Here is a 16,810-nt window from a genome sequence, read left to right as displayed (position 1 = left end):
CCTGGTTTTTTGTCTTTTCCTGGGTTGTTGCTCCTGTTGAGCACTTATTTTTGCTGTTGCCCAGCTGGTTTCCTTCCTTTGGTAAGGTTCCTTTCTTTGATGTGGAGACTGCGTTGCCTTTCGGCGCGGATGCGTTTCCCACCCCTCATGTTTGCACTGCTTTGGGACGTCCCCATATGTGACGAATATGAAGAGGCGGCGACTGTCGGAGGACGTAAGAGAAAACGGAATTTTTGTAAAATCTTACCTGTAAAATTCCTTTCTCTGAGTCCTCCGACAGTCGCCGCCCCCGCCCCTCTTTTGGGGTTTGAATGTATACTCTACTGCTATTCCACTAAAACTGAGATATGGTTGCAGGAAGTAGGAGGGTATTGACTGAGGGGACCACCCCTTGAGGGTGGGATATGTTAAAGCTTTATTGTTAACATATTCTGTTGCCTAGCTACTCCTTCGGAGCAAAGTCTAATACCCCATATGTGACGAATATGAAGAGGCGGCGACTGTCGGAGGACTCAGAGAAAGGAATTTTACAGGTAAGATTTTACAAAAATTCAGTTTTTTCTCCAGTGTTCCTGTGAGATCTTCAAGCAAGTACGCTGAAACTGGGCGACGGGCTGGATGTTGAGATCCAGTGGTCACCCCAGTTCAGCCTACGAGCGCATGCAGGCCATAGCTCCGCGCTGGGTCGGCCGCGACATAGTCCCACTGGACGGGGACTGACCCTGCGAGTTAAACGTCTCGCCTGGACGTCAATGACCAACAGAGTCACGGCGTCCGTATTGGTCGACAGCCCCCCCACCCCGGTGGAGAGGGGTTCTGTCAGGAGTTGGCGCCCGCCTGGTTCCGGTATGGTGAGTAGAATGTTCCCCCTCTCCCCCTGTCGGGTTGTTGGTGGACGCGGGCCCCTCTCTGGGATGGTCGGACACTCGGTTTTCTGGGTCTCCCCTCTATCCTATAACAGGTCACAGATCCCCCAATTTGAGTGTGATTTTTGTGAATAGAAACCAGGAGGCTTGGTTTGGGAGCTGACTATCTAAAGTCCCTATATGACTGTAAGGGTGACTGAAGTCAGTGGCAGACTACTAAAAGGCATTACTATGCCTATGCCTGAGTTACTGCAACCACAGATCGCCATCCCTCCAGAAAGCCGGTCACTTCCACAGGCCACACAGCCTCCCGCAGGCCGAGGCACTTCCGCAGGCCGCACAGGCTGAATGCACACATCCCGCAGGCCGCTTGCAAGCCGCCGCTATCCTACACAGGCCGCCGCCATTTTCCTGCAGATCGCACGAGGCCGCCATATTGGCGTAGCCTCGTGTCTCCAGCATGGGGGCGGCCATGTTTGAGGTGACCAAATGCCTCGTGGAGTAATTGGGAGGCGCCGGAAGGCGTGTAAAGGGGCGGAGCCGCCTCCTTGGCCCAGGGAAAGCAAGCCAAAGACTTCCTGTCTGTGTAACAGACAGTGCTGGAAGCAGGTGGATAAGAAACTTCTGTGCATCAGGTGAGCCTTGGGGTCTCTCTCTCTCTCTCTTTCTGAGGGGTCCAAGCAGGTAGACTGAGGGGCGCTACTGCGCTGGGGGACTAAGTTTAAAAAAAAAAAAAAAATAATGTTTTTTTCTTGCAATTAATTTTTTTGTGTTTGCTGGCAAGTGTCTTGTTACATGAACCCTGCCACTCATGTATCCCCACCTGATCCCCTCGGGGTGGCCGCAGGACCCTCCAGTACCCCACTTGTGATGATGCATTATCAGCAGTTTTGGAGTCTTTGGTATCCCAGGTGGAGGTAGCCTGTCAGGGACGGGGGTCAAGAAAAGCGACCCCCGCCTACCCCTATGTCATCTGATACTTCAGATACGGATTCTGAGCTGGTCATTGCCGGGAAACCTTGAATCTTGAGGTTACACCGGCAGAGGTAGCTGAGACTCATATTCCTTTTTTGGTACTAGCAAACCTACCAAAATGGTGAAGGGTTTCCCTTGGCCAAATGGGGTCTTCCGTAAACGAGCCCCTGCTATTTCCAAACGCATTGCTAGGCGCTATCATTTTGAGGAATCCCTCATTACAAAGATGGACGGTACCACCAATAGTGGACTCACCGATTTCCAGACTAAATAAAGCCACTGTTATCTCGTTGGATTGACAGAATGGGCCCCACCCATCTCTAGGGTGGGGTAACGTCTTCACCGGTTTTCGGATCCAGGGCTTTCCAGAATCCCGGATAAAGGGGTTCGCAAGGTCATATGGTCGGGATACAAGATCGAGTTTCGATCACTTCCACCGGTGCGATTCTTCCCTTCCAATATTCGACATCCCCGGGTCGCTTAAAAAGCTTTGCGGGGAACAGCTTGATGCAACAAGCAGTGGTAGTTCTCATTCCTTGGAAGAGTTCTAGTCGAACCATAGGCGTGCGCACAGGGTGTGCCCGGGCACACCCTAATCACCTAGGGCACATTAGCATTATCGCTCTGTTTGCCAATGAGGAGATGGGAAAGATCTCCCTCGGACCTGCTCTGCCATAAGAGAAGTGCCACACACTTCTATTTCACTTTGCCAGCAGGGAGAGTAATGTATCGGGGCCATGTACATGTAGGCAAACGCATGCATGTGTATTTAAACTTTGGGGTGCACACCCTAATGCAATAGGCTGCGCACACCTATGAGTCGAACCTGTTCACAATGCCCAGGAAAAAGGGCTAGGTGCGTCCAATTCTGGTCTTGGAAGAGATGGAGTCCATGGTGGCCTCCCTGCATCAGGGGGATTTCCTGGCGTCCATAGACATTTAGGATGCCTATCTTCATATCCCCATCTTTGCAGGACATCAGCGTTTTCTTTGCTTTTCCCAAAGATCATCCCTGGTTCCCACCAGGAGACTGAACGATCTGGGCCTAATTTTGGATACATCCTTGGCAAGAGTGTTTCTCCAGGCAGAGAAACTCCAGAAGATTCAGTCAATGATTCGGATGTTGCTGTCGGTCAACTGGCTGGGATTGATGTTCGCCTCCTTAGAGGCAGTACCGTTTGCCCAGTCTCATACCCAAATTCTCCAAAGAGGAGATTCTTCTCATATGAAATCGGAATCCCGATTCCCTGGACCAGGCCTCGACAAATCCCCGGGCGCCAGGTCGCATTTGCGACTAGAATTAGCGACCTGGCGCCTGGGGTGCCCTGCTTGAGCTGTCCTGTCCCTTTTGCGCCCCCCACCTCCTCTTCGAGTTCACGGACTTCCACGCCGTCCAGAAATTTAGTCCCCGGCTTTTCGGCCTTCTTCTGTGAGATGAGAAGCTAGGGGAACTGGCGCCCTCTTGTGGTGGCCGGGAGTAATGCATGTTCTCAATGCCTTTTCTTCTCCTTCCAAAGAGGAGAAGAGAGGGAAGTTTTTTAAGGCTTCATCTCTCTGTCCAGTTACCTTTGCTTAAAGGTAAGTGGACAGGGAGTGTGGTTATTATTATTAATTTATTTTTTAAATGTAAAAAAAATAATAATTTTTTCTTTTTTTTTTTAATTATTAAAAAAAAAAAAAAAAAAATGTTTTCTTTTTTTTTCTTCAATTCTTATTAAAAAAAAAATATATATATAAATATATATATATCTTTTTTTTTTTTTCCCTCGTCGCCGTGCCACAGCCAAAGGCCCCTTTCACACGGGCTGTCTGATCAGGTCCGCCTGTCAGTTTTTCAGGCAGACCTGATCGGACCGTTCAGTCTCCTCTATGGAGCGGTAATCTGCCGCCATCTGACCCTGCCCGCCAAAAACAGACGGATGGTGGTTCTATTTTCTATCCATCCCGTGGATCCGATCAGATGGCATCAGATGGAAAGAGACAGACAGTCTGTTTCCATCCAATTGCGCTATATAGGAGAGTGGGGTTCTAGTCGTATTTATGTGTAAATTTAGTATCAGTTTTATTAAATAAAGCTTGGTTGTTAGTTTAAAAAAAAAAAAAAACTGGCTCCTAACTTTTTTAGCTGGCTCCTAGATTTCAGGCAAATTTGTCAAGCCCTGCCCTGGACAATCGGATCCGATTGAGCAAGCAGACCAGGGAGGCTCTGGTCTGGTGGCTTCGGTCTCCGATGCTCAGCCAGGGGAAGTCATTTCTTCTGATAAATTCCAGGTTACCGATAAAGGTGTTGGAACTGAGAGCGATCAGACTTTGTCTGATTTACTGGACCGAGCAGCTCCAGGGCAGTCCGGTTCGGATCCAATCGGACTATGCCACGGTCATGACTTATGTCAATCACCAAGGGGCACCAAGAGTGCCCTGGCGGCCATAGAAGTGGCCAACATTCTTTATTGGGGGAACAGTTGTTCCAGTTCTCTCCGCGATATTTATCACGGGGGTGGACAGGCAGATTATTTCAGCCGTCAGATTCTGGATCAAGAGGAATAGTCTCTTCATCCAGAGGTATTTCACCAGCTGTCCCTTCATTGGGGCATCCCGGATATGGATCTGTTGGCAGGTTGGCTCAACAGGGCTCGCGCCCGCGATCCTCTAGCGGACGCAGCAGACGCGCTGAGCGCCCCGTAGGGGAAGTATCAGCTACTGTATGTCTTCCCCCCTCTCAAGTTACTGCTGAGATTTCTCCGCAGGATAGAGGTGGAGGGAACTCCAGTTATCCTCGTAATTCCGGGCTGGCCTCGTCAAGCCGGGTATGCCGACTTGGGCAGGCTAGTCGCAGATGCTCCTTGGAGACTTCTTCTCAGGGAGGATCTGCGGTCTCAAGGACCGATCTTCCATCGTGCTTTACAGTCGCTGGTTTTAACGGCCTGGCCATTGAGACCCAGGTTCTGAAGGACAAGGGGTTGTCAGCTTCAGTTATTCCGACTCTAATTAAAGCAAGGAAAGCGACTTCTAGCAAATTCTATTATCGCACATGGAAGACTTATATTGCGTGGTGTGAATCGTTGGGATTTCCCCCACGTACCTATTTGGTGACCCGAATTTTGGCTTTTCTGCAAAAGGGGGTTGAGCAGAAACTGTCCTTGAGCACTATCAAGGGTCAGGTTTTCAGCGTTAGCAATCTTCTTCAGAAGCCGCTGGCTACTCATTCCTTGGTGCGGAATTTCATCCAGGGGGTGCGGCACTTAGCTCCGCCAGTGCGCGCGCCCTTACCGCCCTGGGATCTTAATTTGGTTTTGTCGGTTCTGCAGAAACCTCCCTTTTAAAAGATCAGGGAGATTCCCTTGCTTACATTATCCCAGAAGGTGGCCTTCTTGGTGGCTATCACTTCTGCACGCAGGGTGTCAGAACTGGCTGCATTATCATGCCATTCCCCATACCTAGTGGTTCATAGGGATAAGGTAGTTCTTCATCCGAAGCCATCCTTTCTTCCTAGGGTGGTTTCAGATTTTCATCTGAATGAAGATATTGTGCTACCTTCCTTGTGTCCTCAGCCCAATCATCCTCAGGAATGTGCGTTGCATTTCTTGGATGTAGTTCGGGCAATCAGGGTATACCTGAAGACTACGGAATCGTTCCGTAAAACGGATTCACTTTTTGGGATCACGGATGGCCCCAGAAAGGGGTTGCCTGCGTCTGCCGCGACTATCTCCAAATGGATTAGACAGACGGTGGTACAGGCTTATTCTATTAAGGGTCGGAATCCTCCGTTCCCTGTTAAGGCGCACTCTATTCGGGCGCTCAGTACTTCCTGGGCCTACCGCCATCAGGCGTCAGGGGTCCAGGTTTTCAAGGCGATTACTTGATCGTCGGTTCATACCTTTACAAAATTTTATAAAGTTGATGTGATGGCATCGTCGGATGCCTCATTTGGCCGCAAGGTTTTGCAGGCCGCAATTTGAGGAGACCGTTGGTCTACCTCGAGGGTTTGTTGGGTTTTTTAACTTAGGTCTCATCTTTTTGCTCGATGAGTCCTTGATGCTTCTGGTTGGCTCCGGTTGGGCCTTCTGGATTTTGATTTCTGTTATCCCACCCCTCATTTGTGGCACTGCTTTGGGACGTCCCGAGTTGTTATTAATCAACGAGGACTACGTCTGTCAATGAGCGACAGAGAAAAATGGATTTTTGTAAAATCTTACCGTAAAATCCTTTTCTTTTAAGCTCATCGACAGACGTAGTACCCGCCCCTCTGTTTTTGAGTTGGGTTGGGTTAAATTCTCTAAACACTGCTTTGTGACATAACTGATTTGCTGTAGCAGGAAGTGAGAGGATATACCTTCTGGGACTGCCCCTAGGGTGTGGCCAGAACGTTTTCTTTCCTGTCTAGTCCTACTCCTGTAGAGGGCAGTATAACCCGAGTTGTTATTAATCAACAAGGACTACGTCTGTCAATGAGCTTAAGAGAAAAGGATTTTACGGTAAGATTTTACAAAAATCCATTTTTATGTTGCCTTCCCTGTGTCCCAGGCCAAAACATTCCGAAGGAAATTGTTTTGCATGCCTTGGTTGTGGTCTGGGCGATTAGGGTGTACCTGACAGCTATGGAGTCTTTTAGGAAATCAGACTCATTATTTGTGGTTACGGATGGGCCTCGGAAAGGGTAGTCTGCTTTCTCGGCGACCATTTCCAGGCGCATCAGACAGACGGTGATTCAGGCCTATTCTATCAAGGGGTTTAGGTTCCTCCTTTCCCTGTCAAGGCGCACTTTACTCAGGCGCTCAGTGCCTCCTGGGCCTTCCGTCGTCAGGAGTCAGTGACGCAGATTTGCAAGGCGGCCACCTGGTCGTCGGTGCACACTTTCACAAAGTTCTATAAAGTGGATTTGTTTGCATCTGCGGATGCTTTCTTTGGCCGCAAGGTTTTGCAGACTGCTGTTTAGAGGACCTGTTCCTCTTTGAGGGCATATTGTTTTTTTCAGGTGAGCTCCAGTTGTTTTGGTTAAGCTCCTGTTTACCTGGTTGGCTATAATTAGCCTTAGGAATTTATTTTTTGCTGTTCCCACCCCTTATGTTTAACACTGCTTTGGGGCGTCCCAATTGTTAGGAAGATCAAGAGCTGTGTCCTTCAGTGAACAAAAGAGAAAATGGGATTTTTGACTTAACGTAAAATCCATTTGTAGCACCCTACAAGGTAGGTGCTAGGTAAAGTATAGTGGGCCTTGTCTGGTTATCAGCAGGGCCATGATTTTCAGATGGGCTGTCATGTCTCCCAGGTGTGGCTGTTGAGATTGGGGAGTCTCCCCCACTGTGCTCCAGGAGAGGGTTCTCATTGAGCGGTGGAGGTGACCCAGCCACTGGCACACTCAGGCCTGTATCTACCCCAGAAAGGCAGATTCTGCCGCACAGCATTCTGGGAGTGGGTATAAGTTTGAGGGGAGCACATGACGCAGCGTCTTTGACTGGAAGCAGAGTCCCAGGAGGGAGAGTGCGGCTGTCTCTCCTCCTGTCAGAGGAATCCAGTGTCCCAGGCGGCTTGTGAGAGGGGACAGAAGGCTGAGCTGAGCTGCAGAGAGGATCTGGTGCAGAGGACCAGCGGAGCTGAGAGGGGTGCATTTTCAGGAAAACATTCCCAGTTCGTTAGTACTGCAAACTTCCCCTGGGGGTCTGCCTGTAGAGAGAGGGGACCACTCCGATGAAGGTCATAGGGATCCAGGAGCTAGCTAGCCAGTGCAGAAGCAAGTGTAAAGGGGGTGCCAGTGTTGACCCTGAAGAGCAAAGGGGATGCCAGTGTGTGGACCCTGAAGTGTAGAGGGGGTGCCTAGTGAGAGGACCCTGAACTGTAGAGGGGGTGCCTAGTGAGAGGACCCTGAAGTGTAGAGGGGGGGGCCTAGTGAAAGGACCCTGAAGTACAGAGGTTGGGCCCTGAAGTGCTAAAGTGTACAGTGTACAGTGTTGAGAGTTGCAGAAGCAGTAAACAGAGGCTACCTCAGTCAGGAAGGACTGGAGTGAGCAGTGTTCGGGACTTTTGAGCTAACCAGAGTGTCAGAAGTCAAGTTCAAGTACAGTACAGCAAGTCATTGTTTTTCCATCGCCAGCAAGCGTTGGTCGGCATCCAGCCGGCGTCAAGACAGCGCTGAAAGGCATTTTTCTCCAAAGTGTCCCATTTGTATCTAGTTGAGCCAGAGGAGTATCCCACTCATTCCTACTCCCATCCCCAATATCAAATAAACAAAACAAACCAAAGATCCCGGATTGGTCCTTGACTCAAATCTCACACTTGGGTATTCAGTTTAAATGGGCTGAAGGTGTCACCAATTACATAGTTACATAGTTTGTGAGGTTGTAAAAAAACATCAGTCCATCCAGTTCAACCTATGATGTGTGTGTTTGCTGTTAACTGTACATTGTATTACCCCTGTATGTTGTGGTCTTTAAGGTGCCCATCTAATAGTTTTTTGAAACTATCGATGCTCCCTGCTGATATGACTGCTTGTGGATGCGAATTCCACATCCTTACTGCTCTGACAGTGAAGAACACCTTACGTATTTTAAGGTTAAACCATTTTTCCTTTTAGTTTTAGTGAGTGGCTACGTGTCTTATTGTATTCCCTTTTTCTAAAAATGTTGTTACTTATGCTAGGGTCGCCAGTACAGTATTTATACATTGATATTATATCCCCCCTCAAGCGTCTCTTCTCCATAGAGAAATAAGTTCAGTGCTTGTAGTCTTTCCTCATAGCCGATGCCCTCCATTCCCCTAATTATTTTTGTTGCCCTTCTCTGGACTCTCTCCAGTTCCAGCACATCCTTCCTGAGGACCGGTGCCCAGAACTGGACAGCATACTCCAGATGTGGCCGGACCAGAGTCTTGTAGAGTGGGAGAATAATTTATTTATTTCTGGAGTGAATCCCCTTTTTTATACATCCCAGTATTCTGTTGGCTTTGCTTGCAGTGGCTTGGCATTGCATGCCACTGCCAAGCCTGTTGTCCACTAGTACTCCCAGGTCCTTTTCCATCTTCGATTCACCCAGAGGTTTCCCCCCTAGTGAGTAGCTTGCTTTTGTGTTTCTGACGCCCAAGTGCATTACTTTACATTTTTCAACATTAAACCTCTGCCATTTAGTTGCCCACCCCATTATTTTGTTCAGGTCCGCTTGTAAGGTTTCCACATCCTGCATAGAAGATATTGGCATGCTTAATTTAGTATCATCTGCAAATACTGAGATTGTACTTGATATCCCCTCCTCTAGATCATTTATGAATAAATTAAACAGGATTGGTCCCAGGTAACCATGGCAGACCCACATCAGGCCCAATGCCTGGAAATCCTGCTACACATTTATCTGATGTTCATTGACAGACACATCACCCACCCCTCTGCGGAGTTGTAATTCTTCTGATACTGCTTGTAACAAAACTGAATACATATAGCAGAGAGAGGAAGTATACCCCCTGGCAGTGGCGTCACTAGGGTTGGTGTCACCCGGTGCGGTAACTCATGGTGTCACCCCAACCCCTTTTAATAAATTTTTTTTTGCCACTGATGGCCACTCCAGACCTTTGCCGCTCGTCTCGTTTGCCTGCTCCCAGGACCCCAGCAATGTACAGTACACAGGAGGAGCCAAGCCGAGGAGGTGGGGTCAGGTAACACACCCACCATCTGTTCGTGACAAACACTGCTGGAGGAGGCTGCTGGTCTGAATAGATTATAACACACTGCAATTTCGGCGGCCGCGAGACACAGAGGCAGCGAGTGGTGGGGCCACAGACTGGCAGCTTCGGCTCCCGCCTCAGGTACACTGGTGTCACCAGTGTTGCCAACCTACCAGACTGAAATTCACTGACACGACACTCAAAATTTACTGGCACAGCCAAGTTTTTACTGGCATTTTCCAAAAGTTACAAAATGACAGGTTTATTGCAAATTTCAGTGCATAAGCTACAAACAAGTACAATATGCAATTAGCAATGTGGTTTAAGATAGACATTAAGGTAAAATAACATATTTCTTATGTTATTTTTGATATAGTAAGCCAGATTAGATTATAACCCATCAGATTTTGTCACCTATGTCAAACTGGAGAGATTTCCCCTTAATTTCTGTTCCATAGCCATCACAGAAAGTGGGGGGAAATCCCTGGAAGCCACCAGGATCACCCAAATATTATGTCCCCAATTCTAAGGACCGCCTGTCTGTCTCCATCACTCCATCCTTCCATCACCTCCTGTCTCCATCATCTTCTGACGCCATCACCTCACCCCCTGTCTGCATCTCTCCATCACCCCCTGTCTGCATCTCTCCATCACCCCCTGTCTGCATCTCTCCATCACCCCCTGTCTGCATCTCTCCATCACCCCCTGTCTGCATCTCTCCATCACCCCCCTGTCTGCATCTCTCCATCACCCCCTGTCTCCAACCCTCCATCACCCCCTGTCTCCAACCCTCCATCACCCCCTGTCTCCAACCCTCCATCACCCCCTGTCTCCAACCCTCCATCACCCCCTGTCTCCATCCCTCCATCACCCCCTGTCTCCATCCCTCCATCACCCCCTGTCTGCATCTCTCCATCACCCCCTGTCTCCAACCCTCCATCACCCCCTGTCTCCATCCCTCCATCACCCCCTGTCTCCATCCCTCCATCACCCCCTGTCTCCATCCCTCCATCACCCCCTGTCTGCATCTCTCCATCACCCCCTGTCTCCAACCCTCCATCACCCCCTGTCTCCAACCCTCCATCACCCCCTGTCTCCAACCCTCCATCACCCCCTGTCTCCAACCCTCCATCACCCCCTGTCTCCATCCCTCCATCACCCCCTGTCTCCATCCCTCCATCACCCCCTGTCTGCATCTCTCCATCACCCCCTGTCTCCAACCCTCCATCACCCCCTGTCTCCATCCCTCCATCACCCCCTGTCTCCATCCCTCCATCACCCCCTGTCTCCATCCCTCCATCACCCCCTGTCTGCATCTCTCCATCACCCCCTGTCTGCATCTCTCCATCACCCCCTGTCTCCAACCCTCCATCACCCCCTGTCTCCATCCCTCCATCACCCCCTGTCTCCATCCCTCCATCACCCCCTGTCTCCATCACCTCCTGTCTCCATCACCCCCTGTCCATCCAACCTTCCCTCCCACCACTTCACCCTCCATTATTTTCATTTTTCCATAACTCCATTGTTTTATCTCTTGGTCCATCCGTCCCTTGCTTCATTTGTCTGCCCCTTGCTCCATCTCTCCATCATACTGTCCATCCAAAAATCCTTGTGCCCTATATATCCCTCCCCCTTTTCTACCCTCCATCACTTTTATCCTATTATTCTGTCTGTCTCTCACTGTCTTTCCATAACTCCATCCCTCCATCACCCCATCACCCCATCCCTATATCCTTTGCTCCATTGTTCCATTTCTCTGTGTCTCTTACCATCCCTCCATCCCTTCCTCTATCTGTCACCCAATCTATACCTCCATCCCTTACTCACTCCTCACTCTTTCCATCTCTCTGTCCATCTTCCTCCCCCATAACTCCACCACTCTGTCTTTCCATTTTACACTAATAAAAATGCTCCAGAGCACTTCCACTGCAAATGTGCTCTCTACTTACTCTGATAGGTATATGAATGGTAAGCACCTTAAGACCACCAAGCACAATAAATAAATAATGATCATACAGTATACAGTACATATACACTATGCAAATTTAATCTGAAAATCAGCCTGATCTGTCTGCTGCTGCCTCCCCTCTCCTGGCATGCTTGGATTTGTAGTGCCACAGACATGAGGTGGTAATGCAGGAGAGGAGTCTGTGCCTGAACTGGACTGATGAGCAGGTAAGGGATAGGGATCCTAGGGAGGTGTATTAGACACTGGGGTAGAATGTAGAAAATATCCACCCTTCAGAAGCAGAGTAGATCTCACACAAAAAAAAAAAAAAACACAGACAGCAGCCTGCTAGAGAGAGCCCATTCTCTCCCCCCTCCCTCCTCCTCCTCCCTCTAGACAACAAGCTACGGACATGACATGTTTATTGCCTAGTTTAGCTAGCAGCTTACCTTAGTGCTAGGCTAAACAAGTCCGTCCTCCCCTGCAGACTGCACTTCTCCCCCCTCCCGGCATCTCTTCCTGTTTAGATCAAATAAGGCGCGCTGGAGAAGGGGGAGGGTGCAAGAAGCATCAGAAGCACTCAGAAAGATCAGTGGAGACTCGTCAGGCAGGCTCCGGAACTGCAAGTGTCACAGACACAGGCTGAGACAGGCTGTTTTTTTTTACTGTCTGGCAGCCTTTTTACTTTACACTGGGTGTCACCCCCCCTCGATGGACACCCTGGTGCGGCCCGCCCCCCCCGCACCCGGCTCGTGACGCCTGTGCCCCCTGGGACTGCCCATAGGCATTGCCAGACTTTCTTTCTGCCTAGTGTCCTACTACTACTAGGGGTCAGTATAACCCAATGGTTAGGAAGATCAGGAGCTTTGTCCGTCAATAAACATCATAGAAATTGATTTTACGGTAAGTCAAAAATCCCATGTTCTTCTTCCAGCTTCTGCTGCCATTGCTGTCCAGACTGCAAGAAAGGTCCCAGGCAAAGTGCACTAACCCGGGACAGGAGCCGGCGCACTGGCTTATGTGGCTCCTTCTCTCACTTCGGGTGCTTGCCTCCTCAGCTGCCAGCACTGGTTTCATGCGCTCTAATGCTCTGGGATGGCAGGTTGGCAACTCAATCTCGGTCTTGGCTGGCCGACTCACCATTCCAGAGCAATTGGCATGCGTTTCCCTGGTTTGAACCAAATCAGAGGGCTCAACGGGCTAAGAGTTGAGCACCCTGCACTAAGAAATACATGTGAGACATGGGAGGGGCAGCCTGAAATATATATTGTGTTTGGAATTTTGGGGCTCCTGGGCTCTTGAAATGGATACATTAATGTATGTTCAGATGCCAGCGGCTGCTGCTATCAACTCTTGCTGCCAGTAGTTTTTAGTCCGCTGGTTTAATTAAACATTATCATGTGTACAGCAAGTAAGATTTTTAAGTGAAAAGAGTAGCATTTAAAAATGTCACATTTTTAAACCACAATTTTTTCTTTTTGTTGTAGTGGCCAAATGTGAATTTGAAAAACTGTAAGGATGAGCAGCTGCACAGGTATAAACACCTTACCTCTTTTACGCTATTTACATTTGCATTCTGTTTTGATTAGTTGAGCCAGTAGTAACTCCTTCACATCTTCAGCTTTTATTCCACTTCTGTAACTTGTTTGACTTTGTTCCCATACCTTAAGGTTTGTACGGCGACTACTGTATTTTTACAAGCCCAGCAGCAAGCTCTATGCCAATCTGGATCTGGACTACAATAAAGCCAAGAAGTTGACTGTAGTAGGTTGCCAGTTCACAGAGTTCCTGCTGGAGTCAGAGGAGGTGAGTCACATTTAGATTCAAGTGTCATATTCTCACTTCAGCACTAAGGGAAGCATTATTAACTAAATTATTCAATGCTTCTGTTTTCTGCTGCGTATGTGAACTTAACTACTTCAGTACTGACCAGTAATACCCTGTTGTTACCAGACCAATTTTGATTTTGATTTCTTGTGGAGCTAATGAATGATTTATTAATTTATTAGTTCCTCCTCTTCCCTGACGTCCGTAAAAGAAATTTAAACTCTGCACGGTTTACATTTGTAATTGCTGTGTTTGGTTATCACAGCTTGGATTGGCTCTGTACATCGTGCCTGTGAACCGAGCTGTCCTAGGACTGCTTGGTTCACAGCCATTAATGGGCTCAGCGGGTGCTTGAGCGTGATTTTTTCAGGGACGTTTATAGACAGTGCTCACCACTTTGCTGTTTACGAAGGTACAGTAATAGCTAAGGGGGTTAAAAAAAAAAAAAAAATTGTACTAAAAGGAATTACCAGTGTGATTGATGTGACTTTACATTAGGAGTGCATTGTAACAGTATAATGTGCAGCTGTGAAATGTGAGATGTTACCTGTCTAATGATCTTCCTTAAAGGGACCCTTTCTTTCCTAATATAGGGGAAAGGTTAAAAGGGTCACTTCTCTGATTGCTCCAGCACCACTTTGTTTAGTCACTTGGACTTGGGAAAGAAAGTCCAGTAAGAGATATGAACCGGTTTGTTAGGCCCCATCCACACATGGCTGCCTAGCTGCTGTGCATCCCTTCCGACGTTTTAGTGAGCCTGAAAAGGACAGGTGCAGCGTCCAGCCCCACTGCCTGTCAAAGGCTTTGACAGGCTGTGACTGGATGAGGCTGACCGCTGTACCAAGTGGTAGTCATGTTTAAGGCCCTATGCCATCAGAAGCAAATGCGTTCAGGAATTAATGCTTACACATGACTATGAGCTCATTCCATTACCCAATGTGGTGCTTGGCCAATCATGAAGCAGCAATGTTGTCAGATGAGAGAAGAGGAGTGAATCACGTGCCCACCCATGCCTGAAGGGGAAGGGTATTTCACTTCAGGCAGCTGAACATAGCAGTATTTGCGGGATGAGAAAAAATTAAGTGACTCTCATTTTGCCCTGCTTTAAAAAAGGGTCACTTTAAAGGGTGGGAAAAAATGCATAAGAATATTTTGTTTCTTCATTTTCATCCAGGTCCAGGAGTAGAGCTCTGAGCTTCCTTTTCATATAATTCCCAAACCATCCCTGTCTGCTTTGATGAAAAAAGCCTATCATGTCGTGTGACTTTGAACACATAGTCACATGACAAGTCGCAACCAATTGATTTCAATGGAACCAGTTGAAATATGTGTGACTTAGAAAAGCTTCCTGCACTACTTTGATTTGACTTGAGGGCCAGAGTGTGTAAAAGTCGCATCAAAGTGTGAATGAAGCCTGTTCTCTTTGGTCAGGAGACGGTTGGTCAGGGCTTAACCTTGGGTTACACCAATTCATAAAGATGCACCTAGTGAGATCTCTTGCCTAAAGTAGTAGTAAACTGCAATTTTTTGTTTCTTTTTAAACCCTGCAAGACAATTGCATAATGTGCTAGTACATTATGAAATACTTACCTTAGAACAAAGCCCTCCAGCGCATGCTGTCGCCGCTGACAGGGCTTCCATCTTCACCTGGTCTTCCTTCCAGGTTTGCGTCCTCCGACTGTCTGATTGGCTGCATCGCGATGACAGACGGTGACACGGAGCTCTGAAGGGATGGCACGGGTATGCCGTCCCTTCCTAGCGTGTACGCCTTCGACATCACCCGCTGCATACAGTGTGAATATTTCATAAACCGTGCAGGTTTAGGAGATATTCACTCTGCCTACAGGTAAGCCTGCATACCTATACATTGCTGTGCAAAAGCATAACGTGCCAAACACCTATTGGCATGTTATAGTGTGCAACGGAACCGCAACCCACACTATACTTGTGGACTTCCGTCAGTATACGGCTTCCTCCCAGTCCTGAACATAGATATCAGATTTTTCAGCCTCCCCTATACAAAGCTAGCTGACAACTTAGCTTGTACTGGAATCTTCTGTTTATTGAACAGTCACACAGAATTTATATACAGCATGGACCTCCCCCCTCCTGATCAGATTACCACACACACACAGGTCAAGGGTTGTCTGATTACATTATTATATGCAGATGAAATTGTATACAGAAATAGAATTAACCTGAACTAATTATCTAGCCATCTGGACAGAAACAATATGTGAGTTCATTAACATTTAACAATGGGAAACACAGGCTTAAAATAATCAACATCACATCTCAATAAACAATAGGGAGAGCCTTTCTCTGCCATTGAAGTACAATACACATTAGCATAAGTGTAAATATAGACACCATTTGAAGCAATCCAAGCCATATTTTCAGTGTCCATTAAGTATCTGTCTTTCATTCCCAGTGACGGTGAGTACCGTCACATAGTGCCATTTAAGTACAGTAACAAATATATAAAACCGGAAAATAAGTGATATTACAGAGTATAGATTAGAACATTCTCATTGTAGCTTGTACAATTCTAGAGACAACATAACTTACATAAAATCTTAGTTACTCTCATGGTAGTTTTGTGGTGCAATTCATTTTCAATGTCAATCATAAGTACTTGGGGAACACACCTTTTACACATATGCCTTGCAGCGCTCCACAAAGCATGGTAACACGCTATGTGTTGTAGTCTGCTGTGTTGGAAAAAATTGTGCTGGTCTCAGTTTTGGTGTGTTGCCAGCACACTCAAGTAACTGAGCGGCCTTAACGAAACTATCGTTAACATGCATGCATTAACCTGCTGTAACAGACCTTCTAGGTGTAAATGGTTGCTTACCGGGCAGGACTTTGACTTTTAAATGTTTTCAATTTTCAGTTTAGGTTCCGTAATGTAACTGCCAAGAGCAAATGCCCAGTTACTATACAAATCCTGCTATGGCAGAGAAAGCAAAATGTACAGTCACATGCATAACAGACCATTGGTAGAAGACCAACTTGCAGTTTTGAAAAGAGAACAAACTGAGACTAAAGATTTTTGTAGAAAAACTGAGGAATCTTATAAGGAATTGAATAATAAGGGGGGGGGGGGTGAAAACTGTACTTTATTAATACCTTACTAAAAGGTGGAGTTACGCTTAAAGGTAATATTTGTTTCTTGCAGGATGGGCAGGGCTACCTGGAGGAGTTGGTAAAGGACATTGTTCTGTGGCTGACGAGCACATCAGGCATGAAACAAGAGCGAAGTCTGCAAAACAACGGCTTACTGAACACGCTCTGCCAGTACTATTTCCTCTTTATTGGTACCCTGTCCTGCCACCCGCATGGAGTCAAGATGCTGGAGAAGTGCAACGTGTTTCAGTGGTAAGACATTGTACAGTGGAGCTATGTGAAAAATAAAAAATGAAATATGTGATGCAGTCTGTTACTAGCATTAAACTGTAACTTCATTAGTGTGGTTCCCCCCAGAGCTCTTTCCATTATGTGCGTGTCCATTTGTTACTTGGCCTGTGAAAATTGAAGTTACATG

The 16,810-nt window shown here is 47.5% G+C and overlaps 1 protein-coding gene across 2 annotated transcripts in view; it reads left to right on the top strand.

Annotated features, from left to right (window-relative positions):
- RICTOR (RPTOR independent companion of MTOR complex 2) overlaps window positions 1–16,810 on the top strand; it is a 270,400-nt gene that overhangs the window by 191,195 nt on the left and 62,395 nt on the right. For both annotated transcript variants that reach the window (XM_082264794.1, XM_082264793.1), the window contains exons 19-21: window positions 12,927–12,973; window positions 13,110–13,245; window positions 16,445–16,644. In XM_082264794.1, coding sequence (XP_082120920.1) covers window positions 12,927–12,973; window positions 13,110–13,245; window positions 16,445–16,644 — 383 coding nt within the window. The remainder of the gene's footprint in view (window positions 1–12,926; window positions 12,974–13,109; window positions 13,246–16,444; window positions 16,645–16,810) is intronic.

The sequence above is a fragment of the Pelophylax lessonae genome (genome assembly GCF_965119305.1).
Source record: "Pelophylax lessonae genome assembly, chromosome: 1".
Taxonomy (NCBI): Eukaryota; Metazoa; Chordata; class Amphibia; order Anura; family Ranidae; genus Pelophylax; species Pelophylax lessonae.
The sequence above is the reverse complement of the archived record's forward strand: the minus strand, read 5'-3'. Positions and strand labels throughout refer to the sequence as shown.